The 17,457-nt window shown below is 33.9% G+C and overlaps 1 protein-coding gene and 1 pseudogene across 1 annotated transcript; one reads left to right on the plus strand and one right to left on the minus strand.

The window, feature by feature from the left end:
* LOC18602584 (dCTP pyrophosphatase 1) lies at positions 3,480 to 5,610 on the plus strand. The gene is made up of 2 exons (XM_007034067.2): positions 3,480 to 3,746; positions 4,921 to 5,610. The coding sequence occupies exons 1-2, from the start codon at positions 3,624 to 3,626 to the stop codon at positions 5,269 to 5,271; spliced, it is 474 nt and encodes a 157-aa protein (XP_007034129.2). The 5' UTR covers positions 3,480 to 3,623; the 3' UTR covers positions 5,272 to 5,610.
* Positions 9,800 to 14,956, minus strand: LOC18602586 (annotated as a pseudogene).

Consider the following 17,457-nt stretch of genomic DNA (forward strand, 5'->3'; position numbering starts at 1 on the left):
ATATCTTTATTCTGTCAAACACCTAAAAATTTTGGAGAGTTTAACAACTGTCATGGCCCTTCTAGCCCGACCCTGGCTCTGATTTTGGGTGCTGCTATAGAAGTAGAAATGAGGTTAAATATATACATGAGATTAAAAGAATAGAAACATCACAAAAATATCAACATTATTACCTGCAAAATATATATATATATATATNCGACCCTGGCTCTGATTTTGGGTGCTGCTATAGAAGTAGAAATGAGGTTAAATATATACATGAGATTAAAAGAATAGAAACATCACAAAAATATCAACATTATTACCGCAAAATATATATATATATATATATATATATTATATATATATATATATATATATATATAGAAAGAGAATAAAAGTCTAACAAGGCATCTGTTGAGGAAAGCAAATTCCAGAAGAGAAAATGTGAAGAGATGAAAATAGGGTCATGCATAATACATATACATGATTCAATGTATCAAGAAACTTGTGGCACCGAAAACTGATTGTCACCAAAGGATAGAAAAAGACAGAAAGAAAGGTCACTTCACCTTTTGGAATCATTGTTGAAATGATAAATATTGAGCCCCGACCATTCTGCCAAACAATGCCAAATGCGGGATAAAGGGCAGTCCTCTGGTAGGGCTAGACAAACTACATTACATGTGTTAGTGGTGACCATTTTCATTGCTGTTTTCTGTTGTGACCAAGAGCTATATATGCTTCCCAATGTACTGGGGTGCACTGTCAACAGAAAGCCATTCACTCAGAAAAGTGTTGGTTGGCCAATGAGGAGAAGTTACCCGGTTTCACAAGAAACTTGCAAGAATGAAATAATGGGACACGAAAACATATCGTGAGTCAATGCAAAGTTTGACACGAGTTCGACTGTTTCAGAGATTGTCTACTATGATGAAAGTTAAGGTAATTTAAGGTTCAAATTTATCAAGGAAGGAACAATCCTAGCAGCCCTGGCCCATTTATGGGGCATTGTTATTACTGTCACATTGTCATCAAGCTTTGGAGCAGCCTAACTAGGGTCTGGACCAGGCGACGTGGCTAATATCTGCAACAACCTGAGCACTATCCACAAGGCCGTCTTTTCTCTGCTCTGACTAGTCGGCCCCCCTCTTCCTATCCAGACCAAATTAGTGAGCATTACCCTAGCTAGGCCTAGCTTGAACGCAGAAATTGTTGAAACTTTTTAAATCATGCCAACCAGAAGGACGAGCGAAGTTTATGTGATCTTCACACTATATTATCGTCAACATATGCTTTTACCATTTCGTCGGATGGTTGAAAAATAAATAACAAATTCATACGTATCTAATTTTCTTTAAATAATTCACTGGACGTTTATTTTTTTCATTTCTCTTACCTTAATATCCATTTTTGCTACTCATAGAAGAAATCGTCAAAGAGTACTGAAAGACCCTAATCTTAAATTCTTAATGATTTAATTATTGCTAATTAAGCTATATTTTCCTCTATCTTGTTCCTGGGATTTTCATGGTTGTAAGTTGTTATTGTAATGCCATTGAACTATATTGAACATTTTCATTAAAACAAAAGGCTGAATCTTTATCAGAAGGTACTATACCACTACTACTACGAAGACTAGCCACTCTGAGGCCTAGGCATGGTGTGAGTAGTGAGACCTCATTGTTATTATTGGTGATCCACATAAATTTGTTTCAATTTTTTTGGGGGTGGAATCCCACCTGAACTTTGATAATAAACAATTACAATAGAAATGATGGCTACCACTTCCACCACTAATTATATTTGATGATGACTTTAGAGTCTTGGGTCAATATCCCATCTTTTAGAAAGTGATAAGCAGAGGCATCCTTCCATGGGCCGACAGTTTAATCTCCAGGTTTGACAAGTCGTAATTCCAAGCAGATTCTCCGGGTGCCTTTTGCTTTCCCCCTCTTACCAAACTATGTGCGATTTCCAATAACTCTTATATTCTCAATCCCCAAACTCGAGGGACATGCTTCCTTTCCTCTCCAACCGACATGCCTTGCCCTTTTTACATTTTACAATTTACACAGATAAAAATTATATTTGACTAAACTCGAGTAGATCTGTCAAAGATGAAAGATGATCATAACTTATAATAAAATCTAACTCTTTAAAACATATGGCAAGTTTAAATGCATTGGGGGGCGCTAAGGTTGCTTCAAGTATGCAACTCTTTTGAAAATTGTTCCCCCCCTAGCTCGTCCTCTTAGAATGATTGTTTTGACCTTAATTAATGAATTTGGACTCTACAATTGGTTGATAGAAAAACCTTTTACACCACATGAGGCATTTGATTTGATTTTAACCTTATATTGAGCCAAAGTTATAACACAACTAGTGTTTTCAGATGGCCGCGGAAGAGAGGGGCCATATGTGTGGCTCATGGCTTCCTTGTCAAACAACTGATCAATGTTTTCAGATCACTACAGGGTGCTGACATATGATGCACGTGACCAAAAACAAAAATTGAAATGATGGTGAATTGCCTAGCATTTACGGCGTTGCAATATGTATCTTTCAGGCAAACAATTTGTGATCACCACATGGTGGCAAGAAAACAGAAAGCAACAAACATTGCTTCTCTGGATTCTGTTTTTGCCCATAGAGTTCGTAATGAAGATGAGGTTTAACAATACTTGTGAACAGCCTCTCTCTGTTCCTTCTCCCAATTGTATCCATCTCCATCGTGCATGTAGCAATTGGGGTAGGAAGAGTACAATATATAGTTTGAGGTTGGTTTGATGTTGCCATTCATTGTAAGTAATTGAAAATTAATAAACGAAATCTCATCTACTTACAAATAACAATCAAAACCTGTTATTTTTGTTGTTTAGTTGGAAACTTGAGGATTGTGCAATTGAGCTTCAAATTGCATTACTACTATTGGTATGGGATCAAATTCATTTTCTTGGCTTCCTACACATATATAGTATTATTGTCTTCTTTTTATATATAGATATAGATAATAAAAACATTATATAGTCGTATCAAATATTTAAATTTGTAAGTATTATTAACTCATAGCATACCGACCCTAGCCATCGAATAAAAAATATATCTTTTGTTTATTGAATTGAAATTTCCATGAGTGGTATGGATTTTCTTGTCCCTATAATTTCTTTTCTTTTGTCATCAAAGGCTAGCAAACTTTATATAACCCAAATTTATATTTACAAGCTTATTATTATATTATATACCATTATGTTCTTTTTTCAAAGAAATAATAAAAAAAACAGGTGAGTATGCAATTAAAGAATTTTCCCACAAAAGGTACAACTCGGATTTGTCCCCCTAAAGAACACAGAAGTGGTCCCTTCAAATCCCAAGGCCACCAGGAACAAGGCCTAGAACCACTGAACTGCCACGTGTCCGTCTTCAAATAGCAAAGTGGTCCCACCTCACCGGCAATACCCAATAGTTCATCAGTCTGTCTTCACAAATTTCCCTGTTTTGCAGGGGCAAGCGAGTGTTAATAAAACGATGGGTTTTTTTAAGCTTTGTGGCTTTGCCTTAGTCTACCTGGGGTGTAATCTTGCAATTCTTCGTTTCGTTTCTGACACTTACGAAGCCCTGTTTGATCCTTGGGAAAACGAAAAATGACAGGCGTCCAGGAGAAAGAAGGGGTTACCCTGGAAGAGCTCAAGGAGAGAATGGCTGAGTTTGCGAGGGAAAGAGACTGGGATCAGTTTCACAGCCCTAGGAATCTCCTGCTGGCCCTGGTACAAAACTTAATAACGCTTCTAAGTTTTCATAAAACCCTAAAACATTTTTTTATATATCCTAAACCCATTTGAATTTCTCAATTACCCATTATACCCATGTTAAGTTTATCTGCTAAATGGTTTACTTCTTTTCTATCTTTTTTTTATTGGTTCACTCTTCTTCCTGCATCTATTATTTGTTTAAGTTGACTTTTGGATGGTTTTGTTCAGACTTTTTGGCCCATGTCCGTCTTTTATTTTTGTTTTGATTTGTTCTTTTTGAGTGAAGATGCCTTTGCGTTGTATTATGATAGACAAAGTAATAAACAGTTTTTCTTATGTATTTTACGACAGAGATTCAAGGGAATTGAGAGAAAACAATAAGAAAGTAACATTGGGCTTCCTTTGATCAGCCGTCTAAGTCTTTTTGTAGCTGCTAACAGTTGGTAATTTTTCAGTTCTTTTGCCCAAATCGACTTATTTATGTCTTGAGGAGTCTCTAGTAGTTGGTTTTAGACTTGCAATGGCATGCGGGTTTTGTGGCTAATAAAATTACTCCTTATCTTTCAATTAAAAAAAGAATGGACCGGTAGAATTGATTCCTTATCCACTTGTTAAGAATCTCCCTCCACGCTCAACAAGACCGAAAACACTATAGTTTATTATCTTTACTTTTATCTTGTAGAATGGTTTCCAGGGAAGTTCTTGTTCATATTGTTGGGTATCAAAAACCAAACAAATAGAGTCCCACTCAAAATTGGTTTTTTTAATATTGTTTTCTTGAAAACCCATTCTGGAATTTTTGGTCTTTGTCCCTTGTTTGGATTCTGTGAGATTCACTGCCATTCCATCAACTGTACAATCAAGAAATGTCATGAAGTAATGAAAACAGTAACAGAAGTACCATTTGCTTGATTATCTTTTGTCTGCTCCTTCCATATGTTTGAATCACTGTTGAAAGTAAGTAAAAGACAGGAGTGATGGAAATCACTTCTGGGCCACAAAAGTCATAAGTGAATACGAAAAAAAGAATCTTATACTGGTTGTTTCATATGATGTAACTCATGTCAAGACCCCACATTTTCCCTCATTTCCCGCAAAGGCACAATCCTGGTTCCCTGTTCCTTTGTCAGTCCCGTTGTTTCGCTTGTTCAGCATTCTCTACTCTTTACTTTGTATGAACATATTTCAGGTAGGAGAAGTGGGAGAACTGTCTGAGATATTTCAGTGGAAAGGAGAGGTACCAAGAGGACTCCCTGATTGGAAAGATGAAGAGAAACAACACCTGGGTGAGGAGCTATCAGATGTGTTGCTATACCTTGTTAGGCTTTCTGATATATGCGGGGTTGATCTTGGTAAAGCTGCTTTGAGAAAGCTGGAGATCAATGCCATTAAATACCCAGTCAAGCTTTGCAAAGGGTCTTCGAAAAAGCACACCCATATCAATGCGGATGAGAACAATTTTAATGGTGATAGTGGTAGTGCTGCTGCTACTGAGGGCATCCGAAGTGGCAGCAAAAGTAGCAGCGATGCTGATGTTTGAAATGTGGCTGTGAATATATTATGGCCACTAGACTAAAACTGGACTGCTTGGATTTTTAGCCATTTGTTTTTCTCATGTTATTTGAATAATTAATCTCATCCCATATACAAGGGCCTTTCTAAGCAGCCTATACTATATTATAATGGCTTTAGAGCTCTGTACTGTTGGTCCCTCTCTCTCTCAAGGGTGATTCGGTGGGACAAAGGGTGCATAGTTTTGGTAGCTTGTGCGTGTTGTTTTAGTGTTATTTTTTGTGTGAGCAGAATCTGGGGTCGTGTGCCACGCTGCCTGGAGTTAATAGTATATAGAAATGGTAATACTGTATCAGAGATTTTATGACTCTGGTCACTGTGTTGTACTGAAGTGTGTCCTTCTGCAGGGCCAGGGAGATGTCAACATTTTTTTTTGTTTCCGTGAGAGAGGTCGTCCATGACCATGATGGGTATGGTTTCCTTTGGACATTTGCCTAGATAGTAGAGAGGTATGATTCTTCAAGGTTACTGTTCTTTCGTTCTGCTTAAAGGTTATGACCGAGCAAAGTTGATATAATGCCAGGTTCCTGCTTGGCTCGATTAAGTAACTCAAAAGAACTCGAGCTTGAGTGGATTAAATAACAGAGCAAGCTAGGCTGGACCTCAGTTAAGTTTTATTATATATATATATATATATATATATATATATATATATATATATATCAATTTGGTTAGAAGATGTAATAGACGTACTTGAACTCAATTGGATTTATATTTGAGTTTGAACAGAACATGTAAATTAATATTCTATTCTATTCATATGTAAAAGTCGATAGATTAATTGGACCGGAACTAACCACGCAAAACAGAAGGCCCAAAGGCTTCACCTTCAAGCAAAGGTGCCAACTCAGTCGGAGGAATATCTAAAAATATGATCCAATCAGATGCTAATGTGTAAAGATTTCACTATCTTAATAATATTTCTTCATTGGACTTAGGTCTAGGGTATACAAATGTAGGAAAACGGGCATTTTTCAAGTCTGAATTTAGTCCGAAAATTGACCTTAAAATTTATAAAAGATTATAGTCGTTGCCATTAAGCAAAGCAAAGAAACAAATTAATATGGACAAAAGCCTAGAAAGCTTAAAGATGAAATTTAACAATGAAGAGACTGAAATTAGCTGAATGAACTGATATTTGGGTGCGGTGAAAAGATTTGCACCCACGGGTGAAGTTTCTCAACCCGTTGGATCTCTTATTTAATCAGTCAAATACTTTATTTTTTTTAATTGAAAAAAAAGAGGTTCGAATTTTATTTTTTAAGTAAGAGATCATACATTAGTCAATGAACCAAATGCTTAAATACGGATGCCTTATTATTATTGATAATGCTAAGTTTGTCTATCAATTTCCATTGTCAAAGTAAATTAGAAAGAATTAACCACAGATGAAAAGGGAAAAAAAGAAAAAAAAAACAAAAGAGTTTTTGTTACTTTGATCTACGGACCTTATATTTCTCCACATTACTATTTTTATTATATATTTTCATTTTTATTTGTTTTTCTATTATGGTGTTTACCCAAACTCAAAAATTACATAATTATCCTCTTAGGAGTAAAGATTTTTGCTTGCCATGCCAACATGAGTTTGTTACAGAGGATGAGTTCATATTTATACTCCATACTCTTAATTCATTTAATTACATAGTTGATTAGTTACAGAGGATGAGTATTCAGTGTTCATTTCCGATGAAATGATTTTATCCCAAATGTTTTCTTTTATTAAAACTAATCATATTATTATTGCCCTTCGAAAAAGAACTCTTCATAATGCATAATTAGAGTCGTCATTTCCTAAAAGATCAGAAAACACAACCCAATGATGGAACTCGTGGAGTTTCTCAAAATCCCTTCACATGCATCCCATAGGCCTCAGTTTGTTTCTAATTGAACCATCTACATTCAATTAGAATTCATTCCCATTAGGAGCGTATCCTTTGTCTTGCAATTCCAAGATTCTGTCCACAACCTAATATTATCAACAGATTCATTTCATTCTATCGTTCTTATTCAAAAGAAAAATCCCATTTTACTCAAGTGAAAAACTGTCAAACTTTTTCATTATAAACTGTCTCATTATGATAAGTCATAGAGACCACAATGCCGCACCACTATTTCTTTTTAGAGGCCCCCAACCAACAACAATTATTCCAAGATTTAGTGAATGATTCCATTTGCACGGAATTGGAAGTAACCCAATTTAAACCCCCACCAACGAAACACATAGAACCAAGTTACGTTGTCCAAAAACAAGTGACATAAAATCAAAATATATGAACACATTCCTCCACTAGACCACACCAAACACACAAGCAATGGCCATTCTCAAAGTGTACCCAACGGGATCCCAAGAAGCTTTTGGTGGATATGCAGTTTAAAATGGACAATCCAATAGAACTTGGTTTTCTCTTTACCATTTTGTTCTTGAAAGTATTTAGTTTCGCATTGGTACACATTTCTCTTAATTTGAGAATTTAAGCTGATGTGAGTGTCATGTATCTTTGCTCTTTCTACTCTGATTCAAGTGCATCATAGGTTTCATACACCTTACCATAATAAGAAATGTTAATGTTTAAACGGACAACATTTGTTATTGTATTCGAGTAAACATAAAAAATTATTTACTGTTGATATTAAATTTATGACATAATGTTCAAATAAGTCTCTAAACTATTTAAAAAAAATTTAAATAAGTTTTTTATTTTTTATTGTGTTCAATACTTTTATTTCAAATAAAATAAGTTCATATAACTAATGAATGATTAATTGTCATTAGTCAAAATACTACTTGTAATTTTATATCCACATGGCGTTGATGTAGAGTATGAAAAATACCACATGATCATATTATCATGTCAAATTAACATGTCACATCATCATTAATTATGATATATTATCATACCACATCATTATCAATTATGATATATTAACATGTTATATTAGTATCATGTGATATAAAATGACAAATTGTATTTTGACTAAGTTAATTATTTGTTATAAAAACTTATTTAATTTAAAATAAAAATACAATGACTTATTTAAAATTTTCAGAATAATCTAAATATTTTTTTAATATTATTCCTTAATTTATGTTAAATGTCACTATAGTTAATCCGGGCATAAATATATTATTCAACAAACAAATGTAAGATAAATCAACAGTGCTCTGGCCGCCCGAGAGTACGCAAATGGTAAGATAAATGAAACCGGAAAGAGGCATGAGAGTTTGCCAATGTATTAGTACACAAATAGTGAGAAACTCAATGTCATTTGTGGCTTTCTCTGGCATAACTTTATGTTTTCTTCTAGTTGCAGGAAGCCTGCATTAATTGTTGTCACTACAAGTCCATCTATTGTCTTAACTATAACACTGACTATCAGCATCCATAGATTCAATATAGCATATTGATTCCTCCTAAGTTGTTTCTCCATTCCCGTTCCAGACATGGGGCCTTAATCTATCCCCATTCGTTCAATTAATTTAAATTTTATACAAGAATATTCTAATCACTGCCAACACTCTTCCCTCTGGTTTGGTCTCATGATGCTAATCATTATGGCATGAATGTAGACACAAACAATTAGTGTTTTTGTTTTTTTTATTAGCATAACAATTTAATACATAAAGACTTATTTCATCACACTTTGGTAACTTTTGATATGAAGGAAGTGAGAACACATTCCCTGCAAGGTGCTTAATTAAATTACATTGCAATGTTTATTTTGCAACAGATTACTGCAATGTTAGATTACAATGCAATCACATTACAACTAAGGGATGTAATGTGATTGCAATCCAAAACCAATGCAATCACATTACATTACACTCTGTAATCTTATTAAAGACATTTTTACCCTTCAACTTTATTACTTTGTTTAAAATAGTTTATAATTTATAATTAAAAATAAAAAATATTAAAATAAAATATATAATATAAGAATCAGAAATTAAAATAAAATAAAATATAAGATATTAAAATTTATATAATATAAGTAAAAGAAATTAAAATAAAATATATAATATAAAAAATTATATTAAAGAAATGAAAATAAAATATATAAGATTATAATAAAAAATGAAAATAAAATATATGACATTAAAAATATATCTAAGAGATTATATTGTATAAAAATTAACAATAAAAAATACAAGTACATTAAACTTGCATTTTAATAAATAGAGGTAATTTTGAAAATTAACATTACATTCCCAATAAAGTACTTGTAAACCAAATGCTTCAATGTTATTTTTCCTGTATTTTAATCATTATTTTGCTTGCATACCAAACACTGTAATGTTATTTTCTCTGCAATCACATTACTTGCACTCACATTACCTGTAATCACATTGCATTGTAAAGTACCAAATGCCACATTTATTTCAGAACTTATTTCATGATTTATTTAGAAAAAGGATGACCAGAACTAAACATGAAGATACATTACACAAAGTACGCACTAAAGGAAGATTGTTTAGTGAGAGTTGGAAACAAGGATTATGCATCGGATGGTAAAGTTACACTGGTATTAGTTATAACTGACCTAGTTGAACAAGAAGTCATAGCACAAGGTTTGATCGTGTCATCTATGTCAGAATCTTCATCATCACTTTGTTTAATAACATTAGCTTCTCCTGACGCTCTAATCCGCTCCAGCTCCATCGCAACTTGTTTCATTGTAGGCTTTTTCTGTCCCTTAAGGTTCAAGCATCTTTTTGCTAACTTAACAACGGCTATAATCTCTTCTTGTGTACCATCATCCATTACTTGAGGATCAAGAATATCAAACAATGATTTCGCATTCATTGAAAGCAGAAAAAGGGCTACCAAGCTTTTCGCTTCCTCTGATTGTGTTGAAAAGATAGCTTTTTGTCCCGTTCAAAGCTCAACCAGAACAACTCCGAAACTATAAACATAGCTTTTCTCTGTAAATTGACTTGATCGAAAATACTCCGGATCCAAATATCCGAAAGTTCCTTGAACTTGAGTGGTTACATGAGTTTGCTCTATTGCAATTGATCTTGAAGTTCCAAAATCTGACAGCTTTGCTCTATATTTATCATCCAAAAGTATGTTGCTAGATTTTATATTTCGATGATAAATAGGGATTGGAGCAGAGCAATGCAAATAGGATAAAGCATTCGCTATTTCTGTTGCAATACGTAGACGCATTTTTCTTGTCAGTGGGAACTCTTCATTTTTATGTATAAGTTGAGAGAGTGTTCCATTTGAGACTGTAGATACTAGATTTTGGCTAATACTGTTATTTTAAAGAATTATGTTACAACATAATATTGTACAGAGAACAACCTGAACAAGTGAAGTGCTACTTCACGCAGAAAAACTAAAATAAGTAAAGCACTACTCCATATGGAACAACTAATACAAGTAGAACAGCTACTTCGAATAAAATAAGCACTTCACTTGGGTGACAGTGAAAGTAACTCGGAATAAGTGATAGGGTTCATGGGTTACTTTCATCTTGGGATGTTTCGGAGAGTTTAGCTTGGTGGCTCAGATATGGAGATAGTTAAGAGGTCTTCCTCTTAACCCTTACCTGAAGTATTGGTGTTCACCTTCTTACCTTGTTCTCGTATACCTATTCATGTATAGCTTCTTCTCCTATACCTATTCTCGTATAGCTTCTTCTCTTGTACCTATTCTCGTACAGCTTCTTCTCTTGTACCTATTCTTGTACACCTATTTTCTGTTATTTTTTACTTGAGAACAAATCTTATTACATTCAATTACAGTAACAGTTGCTCACATTAATGTTTTTCATAATAATGTCATTCATTAGGCTCATTAAAGCCTATTTTTGAGTAACCGCCACTTTTAGCTCTATATATAGAGCCTCACAATTCATTTAGAGGACTTTTCTCTCACAATTCATTAAAGCTTCTCACTCTAAATTCTCTCTCTAATTCTTTTCTACTCTTTAATCCTTTTTTTACTTTATTCTACCTGTCATTACACTCAGTATTTCAGGAACTGCTCCAATCTTCCTCTTTGCCGCCTCTGACGCATCTTTTTACTTGTTTGCAATGTTTTCTCTCCCTATCACAAGAACCCTTTTACAAGGACANTCTCTTAACCCTTACCTGAAGTATTGGTGTTCACCTTCTTACCTTGTTCTCGTATACCTATTCATGTATAGCTTCTTCTCCTATACCTATTCTCGTATAGCTTCTTCTCTTATACCTATTCATATACAGCTTCCTCTCTTGTACCTATTCTTGTACACCTATTTTCTGTTATTTTTTACTTGAGAACAAATCTTATTACATTCAATTACAGTAACAGTTGCTCACATTAATGTTTTTCATAATAATGTCATTCATTAGGCTCATTAAAGCCTATTTTTGAGTAACCGCCACTTTTAGCACTATATATAAAGCCTCACAATTCATTTAGAGGACTTTTCTCTCACAATTCATTAAAGCTTCTCACTCTAAATTCTCTCTCTAATTCTTTTCTACTCTTTAATCCTTTTTTTACTTTATTCTACCTGTCATTACACTCAGTATTTCAGGAACTGCTCCAATCTTCCTCTTTGCCGCCTCTGACGCATCTTTTTACTTGTTTGCAATGTTTTCTCTCCCTATCACAAGAACCCTTTTACAAGGACAAACTCGTACACTAACAAAGGGACTTTTGTTTCCAAGCAACATCCTAAAAGCTTAACCACATTTCTATGGTTAATTTGTGATAAAATTATCACCTCATTAATGAATTGTTGAACCATCCTTTCATCTAATTTCTTTTGATCCTCCACCATTTTAGACTTCTTAATAGCAACAATGCTTCCATCCGTTAACATTCCTTTATATACAATTCCTTGGCCTCCTTGACCAAGGATTCGATTCTCGTTATAATACTCCGTAGCCTTTTCCAATTCCTTTGAGGTGAACAACTTTATTTGATCAACATTACCTTCATTGCTGGACAACTGCTGTTGCAGTAGTAAACCTCCATTCCTTTTAAAGTACTTTTGCTTAAGTTTGCTACTTTTTCTTCTTTTTAGTACTTTGTACATACTCCATGTACCAAGCAGTACAAACAGTGTCCCAATACTTGTGCTACAACCTGTACAACGCAAAGATATATACATATAAAAGGTGAAATTGAAACCATTAATTTCAAACAAGAATTAAAAGCCATAAATATATTTCAATAATGGTGCATGTTTTCAATTTGAAAGAGAATTTAATACGCACCTATAATGATCGCCCCAGCTTGAGTCTTTTTGGCTAAAACTGTTGGTGATGAATAGTTATATTCTTTTGGCTTGCACACATCTTCGGTATGGTTATATTGATATCTAGCAGGGCATGGCGAACAAGACTTGCCAGGAGCATTCACACAAAGCATATGACAGTACTTATATTTAGAATACTTATTATATTCAGGAAATGCGCATTTGCTTGGTTCTGTCATTTATGAAATGAATAAAATAAAGTTATTTGCACATAAAAATATGTTAAGAACTACTATATCTAAATTTATATTCATACCTAATTGCTTTTCTTTTCTTCAAAGTTTGGTGCAAATTCACTATCTTGAAACAAGGAATATTGTTATACTCCCTCTATCCTATTTAAGTTGTCCTACGTTGATTTTTGTTAGTAAAAAATTTTCAACTTTAAATCTATTATTAAATATATTTTTATCGATTAAATTTTATAAAATATATATCTAAAAGTTTAGTTCATTCAAAGTCCTTTAAAATATTTTTTATATTTTTTATCAATAAAAAATATAAAATGAAAGAATTAAGCTGAACCAAAAAAATTAAAAATTAAAGACTTTTATTAATGAAAACTTAATATATGACAAATTTATTAAAAAATAAGCAAGTACATACCTTCGCATATATTAGTAAAGTAATAATCCTCGTTGGTGTGCTCTGTCATTCTGCAAACACATAGATGTGCGTAGCCCAAGTTTGTCCAACAATATTCTTCATCCTGGCTACATAAGATCTCTGAGCCTTCGTTCAACTTACACGGCGCAACTTTTGGTGTGCCCCATCGCAGTGTTGTAGAAAAGTTTTTCTTACTGCTTAAGTCAACGCGGTTTGAATATATTAATGAAATTTTATCAGTCAAGAAAGCAGATCCGCATGATCTATTGCTGCCATTACTAGGATAAATCTCTGTCATGTTTGCAACAAAAGAACTGAGACCCTGAGGAATACTCGTAAAGCAGCGACCGTAGGAAGTCACAATATTGCTACAACCGGATTGCAGACAGCCACCAATAAGATGAGTTTGATTGTGAAGAATAGTAGCCAAACTGCCGCAACCTACAGATACGAAATAATTGTCGATTGAGAAGAAAAACGGGCTACCTGTTAGGTTGACACTAACCTCATTATTATGTATATCCTGGCATTGGATATATGTTACAGGATTGTTCACTTGAACGCTTCCTAAGGAAAATGAAGAAGAGACTAGTTCCAGATTGATGCTGCTTAAGAAAGGCTTTTTCCCATCGGCGGTATCGTTGCAAGTTACTTTGAACCAGTCATTCATGTAACAGCCTACTTCTATTCCAAATGGGTATGCAATATCAACTTTTCCACAGCTTACTGTACAAGACTTCTGATCAGATAGTGCTTTTAATTCTTTGCATCGTGTGTCTGCTTATCAAAAAGAAATAAATTGCACCAAGTTAATACCAAGGAAAACAAATTCACAAATATTTTCTTTTTGGGTAGTTTAAAAAAATGAAAGTCATCGAAACAAGAAACAAAAAATAAAGAGACACAAAGATTGCTAGTTAATAGTGATAGTGAGTAGCTACATATTGACCTCCCAAATTGCATTTCACAGTATCGCACCGGAGCACTGCAGGAACATGCGTCGTACTAATGTTTACGTTAACGTCAAGGAGAAGCGCCGAATCTGTATCCAGCATGCCACTGCAAAACAAGAAAACAGATGATCTGCATCTCTTGCTGTCCTTATGATCAGGATACATCTCTGATATGGTTGAAGTATAGGATTTCAGATTTTCAAGAATTGAGGCGTGGCAGCTAGAATTAGAAGACACGTCACCACATCTTGGCTGCAGGCAGCCACCAATACGATAAGTTTGATTACGAAATTTAGTAGCCAAATTACCGCAACCTACAGACCCGAACAAATTGGATCTACTTGAGAAGGAAAATGGACTGTCTGTTAGGTTGACACTAGCAGCGGCGCCATTATTATCTTTATCGCCGCAGTTGACATAAGTTACTGGATTGTTGATGAAGACAGCTCTGGGGGTCGAAAACAGAAGCTCCAAATTGATGCGACTGATGAAAGGTTTTAGTCCGTTAGCAGTTTCCTTGCAAGTTACTCTAAACCACGTATTCGCATAACAGCCGGCTCCTATCCCAAATGGAAATAAAATATTAACATCCCCACATTTTTCCTGACAACCAAGCTCGCCTGGTTCTTGCGACGCTGCTGTTTGTATAAGCCATAGTAGCAAGATGGAGTAATACACCGAGTGAACACCCATTAGCTGTTTCTCCCTCGTTCGATTAATTTGTTTCTGTAAAGGGATTCTTGTGAGAAGGAGAGTTGAACTATTGCAAATAAGTAAAAGGATGGAAAGGAAAGGAAGATTGGGGTGATTCCTTAACTACAAAGCAAGTGAAAGAGAATAGGTGCAGTATAGTAATAGTTGATAACATGTTAAAAATAAGTGAGCAGAAGAAAATTAGAGAAAGAATATTTAGAAAGAAGTCCTTACAGACAATATGTTATTAACTTTAACTTTTTTTAAAAAAAAAGAACTGTGAAAACTCTATATATAATAAAAAAAAGTTACTCAAGAATAAAATTTAATTCACAAAATAAAGATCAATTAGTTGGGTGAATTTGTGAATAAATATATAGGCTCAAGCTTCAAAGAAATTTCTTAGCTCTTGCCCTCCCGTTTTCCACTTTCGGATAACATTGTTTATTGAAAGAAACAGTGCCAATATAGCTGGCAAGCAAGCCATATATTCGAAAATTTTAATAGCGGCGAGTTGATAGTTAATCGCATGGTCGTTGATAAACTATTCAGCCCACCAAAGTTGAATAATCACGAGGAATGTTGCTTGTCCCTTTACAATGTGTTTGGTTGAGGAGGGAAGGAATTTGGAGTTATCAGAGAATCCGAGAAGGAAAAAGGCAAATGATACGACACAAGGCTGAAACAGGCAAAGGCAATGCTAATATTAACGCACCGTCAGCTTTTGTTATTTTAAATAACCAATATGATATTTTAAAGAAAATTTTTTTAAATAGGTCTCATACATAAAACGTTTTTGACAATAAATCTTTTCATAATTTTAACTATTTTTAATCAAAAGAATTAAAATTTAGATAAAATTACCTTTAATGAAATCGATCAATTTATTTAGCTTTACGTCTCAACCTGAAACCTATTAACAGGTCAAGTATATTTAGGTCTACGTCTCAAACCCACTCATATTCTTTGAGCTTTTTTCGCTAAATTATTCATCTCTGGAGTATTCTTTATAAGAAAGAAAAACGTTTAAGCATTTTGAGTATTTTGGAGTAATTTTTGATACACGAAAAAAACCTTTAAACGTTTTGAGTATTTTTAAGCATTTTGGAGTGATTTTTTTATATATGAAGAAAACCCTTTGAATATTTTGAACATTCTTTGTCAAGTAGGTATATTCGTTAATTATGTTGTTAAATGAAATATGGTGTATCGTTTGAAATTGTTAATCTTATTAAATAAAATTAAGTAGTTTTGATGATTTTTGGGCATTACGTGACTAGTTTTTAGGCATTACGTGACTGACTTTGGACATTGCGTGACTGGTTGATATGACATTGCGTGACTAGTTGATGGGCATTGTGTGACTTGCTAGTAATGTCAAACCCTGTTCTATAAAATAATTACGACGTCGTTTACATGCTCAATAGAATGGTTACATATTTAAGAAGTTTGAGAAATCGTTAAAAGACGATATTACCCATAATGGTATCATTAAGTCGATTAAGCCTCAACTAGTTTAAATAGGAATTTTAAGGTGAAATTAAGAGTGTCACAGTTCAGGGATGACTCAAAATGGTAATTCGGAGTTCGATGATCAATTTGGAGTCAAATCGAAATTTTCACTATTCAATGGTAAAATGGTCATTTGCCACTTGGAGACAAAATGAGAATTTTTAGAAAAGATTTTTTTGATCCATTTGACTTATTGGAGTATGATTTGAGTATTGGAGTATGATTTGAAGTTTTGAAGTGAAAAATTTTAATTTCGGTATAATTTGGAGTATAGGGGCGAAATGGTAATTTTGCCATCTCAGGGGCAAATCGGTAAATTTTCACCTCGACATTTGTCCAGACCAAGGGATTTTATTCATCATGGAAATGGATAAACATGAGAAATGTGTGGTGGAGAATTAAAGAATTAAAAGTTAAATATTTAAAATTTGAACCAATAAGGAAATGCCATGTGTCATGTTTTTATTATTTTATTATTTCTTTATAAAAAGGAAAAAAATCAGCCCATTTCTCCCTTAGTGATCAGCCAAATCAGAAGAGAAGAGAAACCAAGGAAGAACAAGCCCTAGGTGGAAAAAATCAAAGAGAAAGTGTTGGAATTCAATGATTTGATCAAGCAAAGGTAAAATTTCTTTGATTTTGCTAATGATTTACCTTACCCATGCATTTTCCCTTAATTTCCATGGTTAAGTTACATGTTTTCATGATGAATTCATGGCTAGTCAAAATGGGTATGGAGAGAGAATGATCTTAGATTGGTTTGATTTTTAGGTATGTTAATGTTTTTAGGTGATTAATGATGTGTAGCATGAAAACAAGTGAAGAAAACCACCAAAGGTTTGGTGCCCATCAATAGCCGTCTCTAAGTGAATAAAGAGGAAGAATGTGATGTTATTCTAGGTGATTTGACTAAGAAATAATAGTTTTTGGTGTAGGAATTAATGAATTATGGAGAGAAAATTAAGTAGGAAAAATCACGGAGTTAGTGTACCATTGTTGGCCGAAAGTTCCAAGAAGAAAAGTGAAGATAAATTTTGCCTAATTGTGTGTTAATTAGTTGTGCTTGGTGAATTGAGGGATTGGAAAAGAAATGGAGCAAGTTGGAGTGAAATTGGACGCATTGGCCAATTTAT

The sequence above is a fragment of the Theobroma cacao genome, chromosome 4, assembly GCF_000208745.1.
Source record: "Theobroma cacao cultivar B97-61/B2 chromosome 4, Criollo_cocoa_genome_V2, whole genome shotgun sequence".
Classification (NCBI taxonomy): Eukaryota; Viridiplantae; Streptophyta; class Magnoliopsida; order Malvales; family Malvaceae; genus Theobroma; species Theobroma cacao.

Coding starts and splice junctions, on each gene's coding strand:
- LOC18602584 (XM_007034067.2), top strand. CDS start 3,624: ATGACAGGCGTCCAGGAGAAAGAAGGGGTTACCCTGGAAGAGCTCAAG. Junction 3,747..4,920: donor GGAATCTCCTGCTGGCCCTG/GTACAAAACTTA, acceptor AACATATTTCAG/GTAGGAGAAGTGGGAGAACT.